We start from the raw sequence: 18,690 nt of genomic DNA on the forward strand, positions 1-18,690 counted from the left end.
AAACCTGAAGCATTACACGGGTAAAATAAGTGAAATAAGTTTACATAATTTACGTTATAACCAGTTATATAATATAGCAAACTGGGAATTCATGAGGGAGTGAGAGATGGGGGTTGGGATAAAGAACTGGCAAATCCCCCCCCTCAACCCAAATAATATCATATGGGTTCCTAAAAGCTGTTAGTTGTTTGAACAGATCCATTTCCCTCCCCTACTCTGTTTTATTTTTTAAATTGGCTTTAACTGACTCTAAGTTGTCTAAGGAGCTGCGGTGGCTCAAGTGGTTAAGACGCTGAACTGCAGGCTGTGGAAGGTCGGTAGTTCAGCAGTTCGAGACCCGAGTGTGCCACATGACGGAGTGAGCACCCTTCTCTAGTTCCAGCTCCTGCCAACCTAGCAGTTCGAAAGCAAGAAATTGCAAGTAGATAAATAGGTACCACTTCGGTGGGAAGGTAACAGCGTTCCGTGCGCCTTGGGGTTTAGTCATGCCGGCCACATGACCACGGAAATGTCTTTGGACAGTGCTGGCTCTTCAGCTTTGAAACGGAGATGAGCACCGCAACCCTAGAGTCGGATTCGACTGGCTTTCGAGCAAGGGAACCTTTACCTTTACCTTAAGTTGTCTAAAGGAAATGAGCATGCTTGCCCACCATTGTGGGCCTTTCTCCCTATGTTTTTAAAAATTAATATTTTAATAGTTTTCTGCATAGCTGGGAAGTCCTCCTCCCCATTTGATGAGCACTCTTTTGAACACTACAGGCATCCTGGAGAGAATGCCTATGCTTAGTCCTTAGCTTCCTGCTGGGGGGAATAAGTCACATTTTTCCTGGAAATACAATGTGCATGAATGTCTACCATTGTTTGTAGGTGAGTTTATTTCTCCACTAATAGGGAAACATTGTCAGGTATTCTGCTTAATTTTTTTTAAAGCACAGAAAATTCTGCAGAGGAATTGGGTTAAGCAGTTTTGCAGCAAACTAGTGACAGCTACTGTAGCATTTTGTTTGGGACAATGAAGAAGTAAAGTTGCAAATTGCTGGCACAGCTGCGATTTCTGACTACTCCTAAATCATCCAGCAGCAAAATCCTAGATTGTGCTAGATTGTCTCCTTAACTAGATTGATCTACAAAGCCTGAAATGAATGCCATTAATGGCTGCTCATTCAAGACACTTGTAACTATTAGTTTCCATAATAATCCCTATAATTTACAACCACTATAAAGTACTGTACTGAAACGATCCCTGAGTGTGTGACCAACATATCCTTTCTTCAGTGGGAGCACCAAGGGTGTGTGTGTAAATGCCTTTACAAATCTATAATGACTCCATAAAGTTTAATAACAAGCCATATCTGTACTTCATAAAATATTAATATCTTGCTCTTGCTGGGCAAGAAAAGATGTTAATATGAATGATACAGCTTTCTCAAGTGACCTTAGTGTTTAGTTGTGAATAGTGCTATAGTTTGCTGCTTTACTCATAATGGATATTGTTAAAGAAGTAAAATCATGATTAGCTCCAGGCAAAGCATTTCACTAGTGCAAGGGACTTCTGTCAGTGGAACACAAGTTTTCTCTTTACATGCAGATGTGGAATAAGGAGAGCTGACAGCTTGAGATGAGATAATAAAAGGCCAATTTTATTTACATCAATCCAAAAGGAGTTCTCCAGTGACTGCAGCCCAACCCCCAATCCAAACCCATTCACAGTGTGAGCAACTGGCGCACAAGAGTCAGGTCTCCTCTATTAGTCCATCCCTGATTTTACAGGCGGGGCTACCCTTGTTCCATGCCTAGAGGCCGTTCAAGCTGCTCCTTGCCAAGCCTTCGTGATGTTTGAAGGAGGTGCGCCAGTGTGGTGTAGTGGTTAAGAGTAGTGGACTCTAATCTGGAGGACTGGGTTTGATCCCCCACTTCTTCTCCACATGAGGCCTGATGACCATGAACCTTGGACCAGTCACAGTTCTCTCAGAACTCTCTCAGGCCCACCTACCTCCCAAGGTGCCTGTTGTGGGAAGAGGAAGGGAATGTGATTGTTAGCCACTTTGATGTTAGCCACTTTGAGACTCCTTAAGGTAGAGAAAAGCAGGGTATAAAAACCTACTCTTCTTTTTCCTGTCCCCTTAGCCACTGGGCTTATGGGTCGAGGACAGTGGTGTTAAGTCGCTCGCTTAACAAAGTAGTCGGAGAGTGATTCAGCAAGAACACAACTTTATTCTTCAACTCGAACACAACTCCAACACGGATCAACATCAGATAGCCAGAACAGAATGGTTCAGCTTTTCCATTGCAGTTGTCCTGCTTTTAAACATTCCCGGCTAATATAGCCACGCCCACTGTACAATTACCAGCCAATGAGGTTGTCCCAATAAAGACCAATCACAAGCGTTCCCGCTCAGGGAGCTTGCTGTGAAGTGATTGGATGTTAGTTCCTGGGCTAGTAACCTGATTGGATGTATTTGGATCCTAGCCCAGGATGAAGCTTTACATTATACTTCAATTAGATGTTTCACCACATGTCATGCATTCAAGACAGCTTTGAATACACAAGTGGCACCCCTCAAGGGGTCCCTGTCACAGGTCCATGAAGGCACCAAAGCCGCAGGCCTGCTCTGAGGAATACCCCTTTACCCTCTAAATGATGCCTCAGGGTTGTCACCATAGCTATACTATGTACCCCTCAAGCAACTTTTCCCACACAGCTGTCACCACAAGGGAAGGATCAGCTGCTTGGTCCCCCTTTATCCACCTGCTCCAGTGGCTTCCAAGAGGCCATGCCACAGATACCTCAAGAAAACAGAATAGCCCTTGTCCCAAAGATTGGATCCCATTGCCCCATACAGGTGCAGATAACAATGCTTGATGCCTGGATATACAATATGTGCCCCTCACATGTACACAACACCACACCACCAGACACCTTGGTCCAAACCCTCTCTCAGGGCCAAGGTGAATTTCATCTTTTCTGCTGCAGCATCTCAGACCATATGATCAGCATGCCCGGCCCTATGGCCTTCAGCTATTTCATGTTAAATGGCTTGCACAACTAAAAATTCCCCTGTTTATTTCCCCATGTCATTCCCCCTCGTGGATTAGAATGATGGGAGGCATGGGAGAGGCCTTCAAGTGTTGCAGGAGGACTGGCAAAAGTTGGTTCCAAAGCATGCCTGTCTGTCCCAGCCATGTGATCTGGACATAATCACTCGTGCCAAGTTGTGATCCGAAGCCTCCACTGGCTGCCCTGCAGCTGACCCCAGAAGACAATTCAGTGGCTGCAGATGATGCTTCCTCATGCCCTGTCCTGCCACACCTGTAAAGACTTAACTGAGCAAAGCTCTGAGAGAACAACGTTGTTGACCAAACCGCCCTTTAGTTATGTTACATCACAGGCAGTACTCCTTTGGGACTATTCTAAGCAGTGAAATCCACTGGGAGTTGGATCCACTGTATAATTCTTCAAAGCATGACCAAATTCAGATTACTTGCAAGCTCACCTAGAGGGTGTGCAGGCAATATGCCAATGATATACCACCTGCAGAGGGTTCAGATGGCCCAACACTGTATGAATCGCAAGGTTCACCAATCATGTCAAAGTACTTACACACGTCTTTGCAGACCACCACTGCACTGCCATGCTGAGTCCCATCTTGCATCATGCTATATGTACCAAAAACAGCCACTCTTTATTTGATGGGGTCTATCTGGCATCACACTGTACATTCCATACAGTCCTGTCTGCATCTGGCATTTGAGAAGATCCATGCACTCTGCAATATTGTACACAAGTGCAATGATTGTTGATAGCTTGTTGGACCTAGGTGCACCGCCCCTGTCCCCCCGCTAACTCCTGCCCTACTGGAAATACCATCTATATGATACACCAATGTGGCCTGCTTGGCAGTTTGCCCCTGAGTGGCACCCACCTCTCTGGCTTGCCCCCGAATGACACCACCCTCCCTGATGCTGGCACCTGAAGGATGCTTCCCAGCCTGACTTGGCTGTCGCCCCCCTTTATTAGTCCTTTTGGGGCCCATTGAAACCATCCCAGGTGTCTCAGATGGTTTACTGTGTTTGGAGGGGAAACATACCTATTATTGGTGATAAAGTGCTGAACTGTAACCTGTTCTTGCACTGAGGCACTTCTGTCTACCGGAGGTGCACCCTCACAGAGATTCCTTTTAAAATTATTTATTTATCTGCTAGTCTTGGGGGGGGGGGGTAAAAGTCTCTTGTCTTGCACTCAGTTTGGGAGCCCAGGGGAGGAGACTCTGGTGCTGTTAGACCTAAAGGAGGATCAACATGACTAGAAGACCAGGGGTGAGTCGTCAGAAGGCGGAGAGTGGCCACTGTAAAGAAAGGGGCAACACATACACACCACGTGGTTTAGTGCTCTTGCATCCTAAATGCAAACCAGCAGGGCTGCAAGACTCCTGTGCATGAGGCACAAAGGAACTGATACATGGGGGGGGAGGGAGAGCGGAGGCCGGCGTAGTTTTGTGCATGGCGCAGAGAGAGGACTAAATGGATTTGCCGGGGGAGTGTGGGATTTTCGTGGTGGATGATATATCACTGCTATACCCAACAGTCCCACCCCCACCACTGCAATACTTCTTCCTCCTTTTCCACACAGTGCCTCTCTGGTGCTGCATGATGATCTGTCCCCCTTTCTTAATGGTTCAAAGGGGAGAGTAGGGAAGACTCTGGTCCCTTTATGAGCTTCTACCCCCCCCTCCCAATGCTGTACAGAAGCCAAGTGTGGTCATTCTCTACTGGCCCTCTTGCAGCTATGGCAAGCCTTGCCCTTTCCCCTGTGCCTCCAAAGGGCGGAGTGCTGGAACAGCCCCTCCACTTCCTACTGCAGCCCACTGATCTCCGTGAAATGCCTCTCCTGGGGCATATGCTGCTCCTTCTATTAGTGGAAAATTTAGTCCAAGTCCATCCCACATTTTGCTTTTCACTGTGTCTGAATTAAAGATTTTCAGTGTTAAAAGAAGCTTCTCTGTGGAGGAGTGGAAACTACGGTGATAGTCTCCCTGAGAAACGTAGACCGATTTCCCACAGCCGCTGCTCTGCGCTCACTCCTCTCTTTACCCCGATAGTACGTGTCAATTTCCCACTCAAAGCCACACGGCTGCATTTTGACCCGCGGTTTCGCCCGATTTTCCCCGCGGTTTTGTGATCCTGTTTTTTGAAGATTACGAAACCGCTGGCAAAATCGGGCAAAGCCGTGGGTCAAAATGCGGCCGCGCGGCTTCGAGTGGGAAATTGACACGTACCATTGGGCCAAAGAGAGGAGCGAGCATAGAGCAGCGGCTGTGGGAAATCGGTCTTAGAGTGCTGAATGCAATGGGGACATTGGGAGGTTAAGGAAATGCTTGAGTTGTTTCTGACAACAGCCTGTGTCCTCTGAGTGTGGTCTGTGCTGCACTTTGAGCACCCTTGTCTTAAATCCTTCAAGCAAAGAAGCTTCTTTCAGATCAGAAACACTCAAGTGGCTTATAGACAGTGCCTGGTACCTCTTGCAAGTGTCCCACCTCCTCCTAGGACAGAAGGTGATGCCTTCAGGGGGAGGAGGCAGCTTACATATCTGGAACAACAGAAGACACCTTGAGAATGTAAATTGACTTTTCAAAATTTCTGTGCTACCAGGCAGCGTTTTAGCAAGTTCAGCTATTGTTAAGGGGTATTTAATAGCTGTCTACTTTCCCTTCCAAATGTCAAGGATCATTTGGCTATGAAAGTTTTTATGGGCCAAAGTTTACTGGCAGAGCTTGGGTCAAGGTACCTCTGGCAATCTTCATGAACCTCGACTATTTGCACTTGTTAGACCTCTGCCATATAGAGGCCAGACTTCCTTTTAAAATAACATGACGGGGGCTCAAGTTGCCCTTTACTGATTTGCAGTAATCTGGTTTAACCTCGTTTTATTTTATTTTCTTCCAGCCTGAGTGTTGCAGGAAATCTTCCAAATCGAAGAGAGACAAGGAGAAGCAAGCTTGCAAGAGCTGCAGTGAAAGCTTTAATTCTATTACCAAAAGACGTCACCATTGCAAACAATGTGGGGCAGTGAGTATCGGGGTGGAAGCTCAGTCTTTTCTGAATTGTTGAATTGCTGAAAATCGTTGAATTGCTGAATTGTTGAAGTGCTGAAAACCTGGCACAAACTAGGTTTTCTCCACAAACTTCTGCCAAGAAAAAGATATTACCTATGTAAGTAAGACAGATGAGAGTCCCAGCGTGTATATATCAGCATAGTTCCCCATCTCCTGCCATTTGGCTTAGTTCATCTGTTTTTGTGCTACATGAACAAGCCTGGGGACTCCTCAGATTCGCATGCCACTCCCCTCCAAATCATATGCCAATTATTTGCTTCCTGGTCTCCAGCCATTGTGTCAGAATTGACAAACTTGGGGTGTTCATTAATGAATGAATGACAAAATGAATCGAAAAGTCCCATTCATTATTCTGCTACTTGGCCATCTGGTAGTTTAAACTGAAGTCAGACTTTGAGGGATAGACAGTAGTCAGATTCGCATGCCTCTCCCCTCCAAATCATAATGCCAATTATTTGCTTCCTGATCTCCAGCCATTGTGTCAGAATCGACAAACTTGGGGTGTTCATTAATTAATGAATGACAAAATGAATCAAAAAGTCCCATTCATTATTCTGCTACCTGGCCATCTGGTAGTTTAAGATGAAGTCAGACTTTGAGGGATAGACAGTAGATAAGGATACTGACAGGAAATCTTTCCAGTTATCATAGTCAAACTGGTATTGCAACAAAAGAGGGTTTTTATTTGTTAACTTTGTAGCCCAACTTTGTCAGTGAGACTCAAGGCAGATTACAGAATATTTTCCCAACTCGTAATTTCCACCAGCCCTCAGTGAAGGTTTAGGAAGGGTTTTCTTGCTTGTGCACAAGCAGCAAAACTGCCAGTTTTCCTGAGCTGTTCTCTTCTCTGATGCTCAGGTTTTGTCTCCATCTGTTTACCCTTACTGATACACAGCATCCAGTAACAAGCAGAGAACAGAGTTAAATTAGTTTAATCCCTAAAGGAAGGAAGAAAATACACACCAGTGGGTCATAATTAGCAGAGGCCTTGATTGGTGTCTGCATGCCCAGAAACTGTCCTCCTCCTCTGTTTTGATCATGTTGCTGGACATCTTCCCTTATTTTCTGCACTTGAAAGACAGTAGATTACTTACCCTTGAATTATAATCCACAGTACTTCTTTAGCCTCCCAGTTGCCATCCAGTTAATGACATTTCTCTCTGCCAGTTCTCCAATGAGTTGATAAAGACGGCTAAAATGCAACCACCTGTGCTTCACTTGTGCGTCATGTCATCTAAGTATATAGAGATATTTATTTACCAGTGAACAAGCATGCTTAATGCCAGCATTCACATTAATTCATTTTTGCAAGATAGTGACATTCTGCTGGTTTCTTTGAAATTGTAATCAAATTTTAGTTCTTTGCCTTTATGCTACTCGCGCATCCAAACTAGCAGGATCAGCATGGTTGGCATACTTAGCATCATGCCACAACAGCATGCCTCAGTGGAAAGGCTTCTGTTTTTGAAGTGTTATTCACCCGCCAGTGTGCAAGTGTAATTCTTTACATATGTGTATTTTCATTCACCTCTGTTTCCTTCATTGGTGAATCCTTGTTACTTTGCTGTGAACAACTACAGTTATATTGGTTGCATGCGATGATGAAGGCACTCAAAATTTTATACCCCCCAAAGCTTGTGGGTCTCTAAGGTGCTTCTGGACTCAAATCTTATTGTTTTACTGCAGACCAACACGGCTGCCCTCTGAAACCAGCAAATAAGTATTGGTGCATTTATAGGGAAAAGGTCAGCATAATCAAATGACAGAAGTGCCAAATTGGCTCTGTGCATGTGTGTCCGTGAGATTATGAATATAAATGTATGAATATGACTGAAATAAAGGTGATGTCCTATTTACAAAGCACCAAGAAAGCACCCTTTCATAAACTGGGCTATTTTAAATTTAAACTTGAATGAGCTTCCAGGAAACGTAATAAATATTTAATCCACTTTAATCAGAAAGCTTTTCATAACTGAATAGAAAAGCAGGCCCATAGAGGTGTGAGTCTCTTTTTCGGTGAGCAGAATCTTAGAAAATAGCATGGGACAGCAACATTTCCCCTGATTTCTGGCTTAGTGGGGAAATCAGGAGGGAAAGCAATATCTTGGGTAAGACTCCTGCAGTTCTTATGCTGCTGCTGTTCAGTCCCCCCCACCCCCCAAAAAAATCAGTATTGCAGCTATTGTAACAATAAGGGGATTTTGATTTCAGTTTTGATTTAAGAATGATGGATTCTCTCTTACACAGGTTATCTGTGCAAAGTGCTCAGAATTTAAGCCACTTGCTGATAATAGCCGTCACAACCGGGTATGTAAAGACTGCTTTCAGCTGCTGTCTGCAACTCCATACAACTTGGGCAACGAGGCTGCAGGGGAACAAAAGAAAAAGAACATAACAGAGGTATATCTGTCTTGTCAGTCAACTTCACACGTGTTGGCTACCTTAGCAAAAGCATGATTAAAGTCCTCTTGCGTTCTTATTTCATGCCTATTATATATTTCTGCACCTCATCATTTATTCATTAATCTACCAAAGGATTGTATGAATTTAATTATTTCTCTGTGAGCTGTTAAAAGAGGCCATAGCAGGGCTCTACTAAGCCATTTTGCCTCAATTGGCAAAGTGTTGGTCTGTTCATTTAGTTGTTTATGTTGTTTAAAACATTTTATGCCACCTTTCCACCCAATCAGGGTCCACTAGATGGCGAACATGAAAAACATCAAAACATTTAAACAATGAAAATACAGTTAAAATATAAAATTCAACTAAAAACACATAAACAAAGAAAATTAGGAGGAGGACCCAAACCCATTATTGGGGGTATGCCAGATGGGAAAAAAAGAAGTCTTCACCTGCTGGTGAAAGACACTGCTAGAGGGAGACAAGCGAATCTCCCCGGGGAGGGAGTTCCAAGGTGTTGGTGTCACGACAGAGAAGGCTCTTCCTTGGGTCACCACCCATCTGTCCTCAGTACGACCTTCGATGGAAGAGACACACATCCAGACACACTGGATATTTGTTACCAGAACAATCTGGAGAGCATGTGCACTTACCACGAGAGATTATCCATGGCCTACTGTGTAAACTTTTAGCAATTGCACATCACATGAGAAAGCAAAACCTGGCTCTAAAGAAAATCTTTTTTCATATATTTCTGGATGTGTGTTGTTTTACAATAGTAATATTGATCACTGAGGAAGGCCCTAAGGGGCCGAAACGCATATGGTCTACTGGTCATAAAATATACCCATCAATTGTATATGTAAAACTATCCGTTCTGTGTGTAAAAAGTTTTAAGAGTCTGAGATTTGGATCATTTCTTTTAACCGATTTTATATTTTACTAATGTGTACACTATAATAAGAACATAAGAGAAGCCAATGCTGGATCAGGCCAATGGCCCGTCTAGTCCAAAACTCTGTCACACAGTGGCCAAAAATAGCAGGTGCTATCAGGAGGTCCACCAGTGGGGCCAAGACACCCACTGCTGCCCCAGCTTCACAGTCCCTATCTATACCTTGTGACTAATAGCAACTGATGGACCTCTGCTCCATATGCTTATCTAATTCCCTCTTGAAGCCGTCCATGCTTGTAGCCGCAACTACCACCTGTGGCAGTGAATTCCATGTGTTGATCACTCTTTGGGTGAAGAAGTACTCACACCAGAGCGATGCTGCCCCAGGGAGGCCAGAGGAGGCCTGTTGCCACCTCCCCGGGCCAGTGGTGGAGTGCTGCAACCCGGGGGAGGCCAGAAGACGCTCCCCGCTGCCTCCCGGGATAAGTGAGGGATCTGCGAGTGGTGGCGAAGGCTTGATTGGGGGAGTGGTGGGGTGGTGAGAGAGCCTCCCCCCATCTCTTTGCCCTCTTTCTTTCCCTCCTTTCCTTCCCCTTTACTTTTCTTTCCCTTCTTTTCTTTCTCTCTTTCACTTCTCTTCTCTTTTCCTCCTTTCCTTCTTTCTTTCATTCCCTCCTTTCCTTCTCTCTTTTTCCTCTTTCCCGCCTTCTTCTCTTCCCTTTTTTCCTCCTTTCCCTTTTCCCCTCCTTCCTCCCTTCTCTCTCTTTCTTTCCCTCTTTCCTTCTCTCTTTTTATCCCCTCTTTCCTTCCTTCTTTTCTTCCTTCTTTCCTTCTCTTTCTTTTCCTCTTTCCTTCTGTCTTTCCTTCTCTTTACTCTCTCTCTTTCCTTCCCTCTTTTCTCCTTCTGTGGCCCACTTCTAGTGAGAAGGGTTTGCTTCCCCTTCTGCTAATGGCCTAGTAGCTCATTAACATATTGTATGCTAATGAGCTCCTGCAGCTCTTTTTCTATAAAAAGACCCCTGGTAACAAGAATACCACCTGGCCCTACTCTTGTTTACTTGTCATTGTTATGTTCAGATAGAACGAAATTGTGTCATCCCATGTGAATTTCAAAGCTACAAATTTGTTTCCCCCCTTTTACTTGCTTTTTTCTTACATTTTAAGACATTAAAGAGATCCAGAAACTTAAAAAAGTTATTCTGGATTCCTCTGTTACTTTTATTGGCTGACGGTTTCATAAAAGAGGAAGGACAGAACCAGGCAGCTGGTTACTGTGGAGAATTAGCTGTTTGAAAGGACTCTGTTAATTAGCTGAAGAAGAGCATACTTCTTTCCACTAAAAAGCTGGCAGTATCGGCTTCCCACAGGATGCTAGACTGAGCTAAAGAGAGGACTTGGAAATTTCTAGGAACGTGTTCAATTTCTATGATCCCATTATTTTGAGTTTGCTCAAAAGTTAATGATAGTAATATACTTATAAACAGAAGTTATTGATGGAAATCTCGACACATCAGTGTTTGATTCTGACATAATCAATTTATGCAAGTTCCCTCGCACCATGCTTTGGCTGTGTTTAATTTTAATTTATGCGTGTTTCAAAAAACCCGTCTTCTCCCTCCCACAACCAGTCATTTTCTCTTATCCTTGCAGCATTGCACCCGGACTCCTTTCACTTGTGCTGAAGCAGCTTCTTCATTAATTTTCAATCTCCTCCCAACCTATTTTAAGTGTGAAAGAAGCTGTGTCATCTTAATTGCTATTCTCAGTTTACACTGTGGGAGATGAATTCCAGCTAAACATTCTCCAAAAAACAGCAGTGCAATACTTGCATTTAGGTGCATTATCTGGGTAGTATATAGTAATTGAATCTCTGGTATGCTTTGTACGTGGAATGTGCAAAAGCATGAGGGGGCATGAAAAAAATACTTGGACATAACTTATAACAAATGTAGAAGTGCCCTCAACATCTGAGGTTGAGCAGAATCTGTTTGTTTTTAAAATAGAAGCAAAGCATTTTGGGAGCAGAGAACAGTCTCTTCAGCAGCCATTTCCTGTTCCAAGAAAAAGGGAAAGCGTGGAGTAAAGTGTGGCTCACTATTCCCAAGTCTGAGCCACTTGTCTTGTACGTGGAAGGAAGAAGTCAGGTAAAATCTCAGGCTATAAAACAGCAATAAAAAACGACCATGTTGAGAAATGGGCTAGAACAGTAATTCTCCAATTCTGTGTCAGGGCACGGTAATGTGCTGTGAGAGGATTGCTAGCGTTCTACTAAATCATTGAAGGTTCTTGTGAGCTCAAGAGGGAAGCTGCCTTCTGCATTTCTGCCTGAATCACTGCTATGGCCTTTCTCCTTCCATCAGCCTTTGCCAGGGGCTGATAATTCTTTGTGCCTCCCCCTGAAATGTGATTGAAGCATTCAGTCATTTGCAAGATACAACAGAGATGTGGCAGAACAACCGGCTCTCAGCCGAGGCTTCCCATTGTACCTCACTTGTGAACATCTTCTGATCAGTGACTCAGATCTCAGTCAAACCACCTGCTTGCAGGTAATAAAACTGAGCTGTGCAACATGGCAGACATGCAGAACATCATTTAAACTGACCCGCTGTGTGTGCTGTCCCACTGTTTATGCAGCATTAGCCAACCATCGCAGTGCTGCATGGGACATGGATCTCTGGTGTGCTAATATTTCTTGCATAGTGTCTGATGGGCTAGTTTAAATTAGAAGCTGGGCAGTGCAATGTCACATAGCCTTCCTGTACGCTCGACATCAGGTTTAAATCATACTTCATACAGAAGTACTGGGGTGGCCTCCTCTGAGTTAATTCGATAAGTAAATCTCTCCAGCTGTAAGAGAGGAATTTACTTCTACTTTTAAGGGAACTGTATAAGCTATGACTCAGTGGCAGAGCGTCGGCTTTGCATGTAGAAGGTCTCAGGTTCAATTCCTGGCATCCCCAGGATCAGATAGTAGGTGAAGTGAAGGACTTCTACCTGAAATCCTGGAGAGCTGTGCTGCCTTTCAGACTAGACAGTACTGAACTTGACAGTCCAATGGTCTGACTTGGTATAAGGCAGCTCTCTGTGTGTTCAGTGTGCCTTGGTATCAGACGTTTGCTTTCAACAACCGAATGACCCTACTGTCTTTCAAATTTAGCACAGGCTGCCAGAGCCTTCAAAATTATTGTTGGGGTTTTTTTTTTTGGGGGGGGGTGTTTTTTGTTTTGGAAATAGCTTTGCAAGCATCTTACTTTCTTCTGAACTGGATAAAGCTATGATAATTATCTATTTGCCTAAGTTTTAAGAGTGGCATAATCTCAAAATGAATATTCCAGAAGGTTTGTTGATCTTGAAAACATTCACTCCCCAAGGGAAAAAAAAATACCACAAAGCATCGGCAGTAAGACAGTATTACTTTAAATCTTCATCTGATTTATGAAATTCTAAGTCTGACAGAATTAGACCTGTGTAATTGCAAAAGTGCTGAGAATGTGTTTTGGTGATGTACAGAACAACTAAGTTTCCTACTCGTAGCCGCATCACATTCACCAGAAACAGATAGGATTAATACTACAATAAAAGCAATCTTCGGGTCTCTTCACGGCCGTTTATACTGGAATGATAAAGAGGAGCAATATGTTGACTGACAGAATATGCAGAAAAATGGCTTTGCTATCCTAACTGGGGTGAGAGTCACCATGTGGGAGAAGCCAATAAATCCATATCCCAGGAGGCACACAGTGATGAGGAGCAAGCTGCTAATGATATTGCAAGCACACAATAGGTTGCCTTGAGAGCCCAGCTGTTTATACCTCTACTTAATACCTTTTCTCGTGTGTCAAGTAGTAGTTGCTCTTTTTTCTTCTCTACAGAATCTGAGAACTGGGGGGCACTTCAACTAATGCACAGTTTCAAGAAGTGGCTGCTGTTGCGATGCTTTTGGGGGAGTGTTGGTTTTCTTGGAAATGCTCCCCTTTTTCTTAATTCTGGAGGGGTGAGGGGTGAAGCTAGCAAGGGTGAAGCTAGCAAGGGAAACCCCACCTTTAATCCCCAAGGCTTACATATCCCAACTCCAGTTGCATCCAAATTTTGTAATGGTCATTGCCAAATCTCTTTTAAAAAGAGGCAAAACCCCACCATCTCCTAAAGGGGGGGGATGGCACGAATCTCTTGCTTTCATGCTTATTTTTAGTATTGAGAAAGCTTAATGAGAATCATTCAAGGGAAAGTGATAGTGCATAGTTCAGACAGAACATGAAATCATGATTTATTTCAAGTATGCCTCATTTGTGACATCAGGATTTGGCTCATAGATTATCATTTGCATCCTCATTGGCCTCAAGAAATGAACTACTACTACTACTTTTACTGTTATTCTGAAATGGGTTTGTTTCTTGAATGCTTCTGTTTTCATTTCCATTTTTTTGTCTTTTCGGTATTTATCAGGATGGACCAATTTCACGCAGCATACCCCTACCAGGATATGAAGTTGATTTTCCACATTCTGGCGAGAAGTTTGACTCAAAATATGTTTTCAGACTCTGCCATTCTCAACAAACTATGTATTTCAGTGCAGAGGATGAAGAGCAGCAAATGAAATGGATGGATATTCTCACCAAAGCTTCTAAAGGGGAAACTCATGATCCCAACGAAAGAGCCAACAATTCTTAGAGCTAATATCTTTTAAGGTCCGAGCTATACCTGGGGATATAACTTGAACTTGTTATTCTTGGCACTTTGAAAATCCATATGGCTTTATATTTCTGTATGTCTGTTTAGGAAATTCAGTAGTTTTCTCCTTCTTGTACATTCACCACATACAGTACTGATTGTCTGGCATATATGTTATTTGATGGAATAAGTAAGTGTAGTTGTTAATGGTGTTTATGTTGATATTAAAGAATAATGGAGAAAAGCATTAATTTTATCCAAGGTAATTGGAAAACTGTCTGCTCCCTTCTCCCTGCTCCCCTCTCTCCTCCTGTATTTTTATTCTTTTCCATTGTTGTTCGAGTGCAGGATGTGTATAGTCTGTGAGTTACAGAAGTTAAATGTTGTTCAAGGCTTGTGGCTGGCCACGGACACTCTTGTGCTGTCCTACCTTGTGGGATTTTTTTTTCTTTTTAAAAAAGAAAAAGGGCTCCTCTGTGACTTGTGAGCAACATCATGGATTTCTTTCTTCTGGTTAAAACTGTCTGTCCTTTCTTGAAATGACTTTTTTCCACAAGACAAATACTGTAGAATATGTTTCTAAAGTCTTCTGAAATCCATTGCAGAAGTTACCTTGAAAAGTCTCAGATATCAAGCATTTCTATATAGACACACACACGTATATAGAAATATATTTGGATTTTTTTTTACTTTTACCGACAATTTTCTTATTTCTTTATATGATCTTTTTAAAGTATTCAAGTAAATGTTTTATACTTCAAACTGGGTTGTTACCAATAAATGAACATTTTTAGTACTCCCAGTAAGGTGACTTTTTTTAGAACTGTTAACTTTTTTGAGTAATCAAGGATTTATTTATATAATTTGTAAATATCACACATTAAGAATTTTTTACAAAACTGATCTGATTGAGACTTAGTCCTCAGATTTAAGACACTTGTACAAACTGAATTTGTAACCTGTTTCTTGTGTGTCTTGGTTTGCAGAAGTATTTATGTATGCAAATAAAAATCCATGCCATTGATTCTTGATCTAGTGTCTCAAAATGTAGCTGGGTTTATCAGGACCAGGACATTAGAGTCTGTTATGTAGACCCTTCTTGCAGCATGGAGAGGTTGGGGGGAAAGGGAGACCTTTTGTGGATCTAACTAGTGAGCCGTGGACATTTCCTGCAGATGGTTGAAGATACTGCCTTTACATAATTATGCTGCCTTTCTGTCAGCCTGATTGAAACAGAGATTATGAAAGGCTACAAAGTCACTTGAGAGTGGAGCAGAGTTATTTTATGTTGGACTGGTGGTGGGATCACTTTCTCCCTGCTGCGACAAACCTCATCAGGGACCATTCCTGGATTAAAAAGTTGCTGTGCCCCACTTGCAGTGAGGAAAGTGGTAGGTGGGGAGTCCTTTTAGACCACAGTGCCTGAAGAGTTCTGGAGGTACATAAACCACTGCCTATGGAAAGTGAAAGCAGTTTCCCTCAAATCCTTCCTTCCTTCCTTCCTTCCTTCCTTCCTTCCTTCCTTCCTTCCTTCCTTCCTTCCTTCCTTCCTTCCTTCCTTCCTTCCTTCCGAAAAGCTTTCTGCTCCAAGTGGCAGAAAGGAGCAGCTTTGGCCAAATGTTACTGTCTCTGCTACCCGGCTTGTCAACTGGAACATGGTGCTAGTGAGGAGAGTTCAGGAGTCAGTTTAAGAACCCCCTCAGAAGGGAGGTACACAATTTTTATTATGTTTTTGGGGGTTTTTTCCTTCCATTCATTTTAGATACTAATGATTTCATTTTCATTGGCTTTTAATGGGAAATGTATTTTTTTGCTTCTAACATTGTTTCTTCCACGTGACTGGGATGAAATCATCAGGGATTTCTACCTCGTGCACAAAGGATCCTCCTGGCTGAATTTCAGATAGCATCATCCTTCACAGGCAGTTAACATTTCCTCTTGCAAGAGAGGGAAGTGTTTGCCAACCCAAGAAAGGAAGTAGTAGGTACAAATAATATTTAGAACTAAATAGGTAGGTACTTACGTATTTATATGTCTGCTTATTCTTAATATTCTCAATAATGGAGCATGTGTGAGGGAGACAAAATCCTGCTCTCTCCCACACTGTATCTTACTCCACTCTGTTGTTTAAGCATTTTTCTCTCAGCCTGGCTTTGATAATAGATGTGAACTGGGCTGGGAGAAAAATGCTGAAAGCAACAGAGCAAGGTGAGGCAAGGTACAGAGGATGGCAAGGTTTGGCTCCTTTACCTGTATGCCTCATTTTGGTTTTTAAAAAAACAAAAGATACTCTCTTTACAATTGAACAGTTGGCCTCATCTAGTTTAATTAACTGGTTTTTATTAGGGAAACACCAGGGAAGAGGTAAAGGATTGCAACTCTCTAATCATCTTCCCTCCTCCTGTTTTTATGAAAAATTGAAGAAGGTTGCAATTGCTTGTTGCGATTCTTTCACATCAAGCCATGTATTGAAGTTTGGTGACAAAAGGGAATAGTATGTGTGGGCAGAATTGGTAGAAATTGGCCCCTTTGCAATTTAAAAAGGGTAAAGGTTCCCTTGCTCAAAAGCCAGCACTGTCCGAAGACGTTTCCGTGGTCATGTGGCCGGCATGACTAAACACCAAGGAGCACGGAACGCTGTTACCTTCCCACCGAAGTGGTACCTACTTATCTACTTGGAATTTCTTGCTTTCGAACTGCTAGGTTGGCAGATTGGTTGTTTTTTTGTTTTGTTTTTTGCAATTACTTTTCCGCAAACTTGAGAAAGTGCTTGTGCTGCAGTAGGGGAAGAGGTGAGTTTTACAGATTCCAGTTGCATCCCATAGCCTTTCTAAGGTTCTCCTGACCTTCAAGAGAGGATTTTTGGCAGGCTCAGGGGTCTGGAGGAAGTAGGGAATGTCAGCAAAAGTCCATTCTGCAAGGTTCACTTAACATGCAAAAGTTTAAATCCAACTCAGTATCCAGTTGCATATCCCAGTCTCTCAGTTGTCGAAAAGTATGGGGTAGACAAGTCAAGTTTTTATTTCTCTGAGGATTCTTTGGACAATGAGCAATAAGAATGAAATACTGTAAATCACAATCATCTCGGTCCTAACATGGGACCTTTTAAAGTTTAACTCACTTTATTGAGGCAGTTTACGTTTGCCTTCCTGATCAGTTTGGTCTCTTACACTGTAGAAATTCTCAAAAGACTTTTCATGTAGGAATCTGACACCAATAATAATAGAGAGAAAATTTCCTTTCAGATGTTTTATGGCTCTCTGTTTTCAACTGAAATTGTACAGTCTAGTCATAACTGAGTTTGATATCAAAGGTAGAAACAGGAAGTGAGGTGGGTGTTTACATGTGATGAGAAAGGGAGATAGCTGCTGTTTAGTTATGTCTTCAACATGATTCTTTTCACTATAGAAAATAATACAGCTTTGTCCTCCTTGAAACACGATAGGCTAAAAGAAGCCCGTTCTAGCAATAGACTAATCATGTGATTGGAAATACCCTGTAATCAGACTTGCCAGCCAGTACACCCCATTCTGTTTCATACCATACTAGGAAAAAGGCCCATTGTGGAAATAAATACAACGGCCTCTAGAAAGAGGCTCTGGGTTGGTGCCCTGGCCTTGGACACTCAGTGTCAATTTGCTATGGCGACCTCAGCAGGGTATAATGACACTGAGTCCACCATTTTCTCCAGAGGAACTGATCTCTGCTACCTAAAGAACAGTTGTAATTTTGAGTGATCTCCAGCCCTCACTGATTGGCAACACTGGTTCTCCAGAAGGGAATGGTTGGTTTGGAGGGTGGAGTCTATGGCTTTGTACCTGTCCAAGGTCCCACGTCTCCTGAAACCTCACCCTCTCCAGGCTCCATCCCTCACATCTCCAGGAATTTCCCACCTGGAGTTGGCAACCCTATCTCCTTACCAGCCAATCATCAACCTACCTTTATTTCCCTCTCACTCTTCAGCTTTCCACCCCACACACACCCTCTCCCATGCTCTGAAGCCCTGACTGCTAGGTCACATTGGCTGTCATTCGGGGGCCACCTCAGCAGCATATAAGGATACAGAGCCCACCATTTTTTCCAGGGGAACTGATCTCTGCCATCTGGAAAGCAGTTGTAATTCTGAGTGATCTCCAGCCCTCACCTGGAGATTGGACACATTTTACCTCAGAACAGCAAACTGTTTAGAATGTTAGGGGCAAAAGCCAATCAAGTCGCATATGCAAACGACCTCTGTGTTCCAAGGCAAAGGCCAATGAGGCTGCATATTTATTTATTTATTTATTTTTGGATTTATATCCCGCCCTCCCCGAAGGGGACTGGCTATGAGGCGGAGAGGAACAGCAAACTGTTTAGAATGTTGGAGGCAGGACTCAGGCAAAGCAGCCAGTGGATAGGGAGACCCTCTGAATGACAGATCAGAGAGCGAACTGATTTTGGAGCGTGTGGAATGTTCTAGAGAAGTACCACCACCATTCGGCTTTTATTTATAAGGCTTCCTGGCTAGCCTTGAGCAAGATGTTCTTTCCTTAACGTACCTAGTTGAGAGGATAAAATGCTGTTCTGTATTCCTTGGAGGAAAGACTAATAATACATCAATAAGAATTACAT

The 18,690-nt window shown here is 43.0% G+C and overlaps 1 protein-coding gene across 1 annotated transcript in view; it reads left to right on the forward strand.

Annotated features, from left to right (window-relative positions):
• FGD3 (FYVE, RhoGEF and PH domain containing 3) overlaps positions 1–14,402 on the forward strand; it is a gene marked incomplete at its 5' end in the record, with an annotated part of 78,000 nt that extends 63,598 nt beyond the window's left edge. The window contains 4 exons of the mRNA XM_015421184.1: positions 5,944–6,066; positions 8,361–8,513; positions 11,412–11,552; positions 13,855–14,402. Of these exons, the coding sequence (XP_015276670.1) occupies positions 5,944–6,066; positions 8,361–8,513; positions 11,412–11,552; positions 13,855–14,079 (642 nt within the window). The remainder of the gene's footprint in view (positions 1–5,943; positions 6,067–8,360; positions 8,514–11,411; positions 11,553–13,854) is intronic.
• Between the last annotated feature and the right edge of the window lie 4,288 nt (positions 14,403–18,690).

Source organism: Gekko japonicus, unplaced genomic scaffold, assembly GCF_001447785.1.
Source record: "Gekko japonicus isolate JY-2015 unplaced genomic scaffold, Gekko_japonicus_V1.1 scaffold149, whole genome shotgun sequence".
Classification (NCBI taxonomy): Eukaryota; Metazoa; Chordata; class Lepidosauria; order Squamata; family Gekkonidae; genus Gekko; species Gekko japonicus.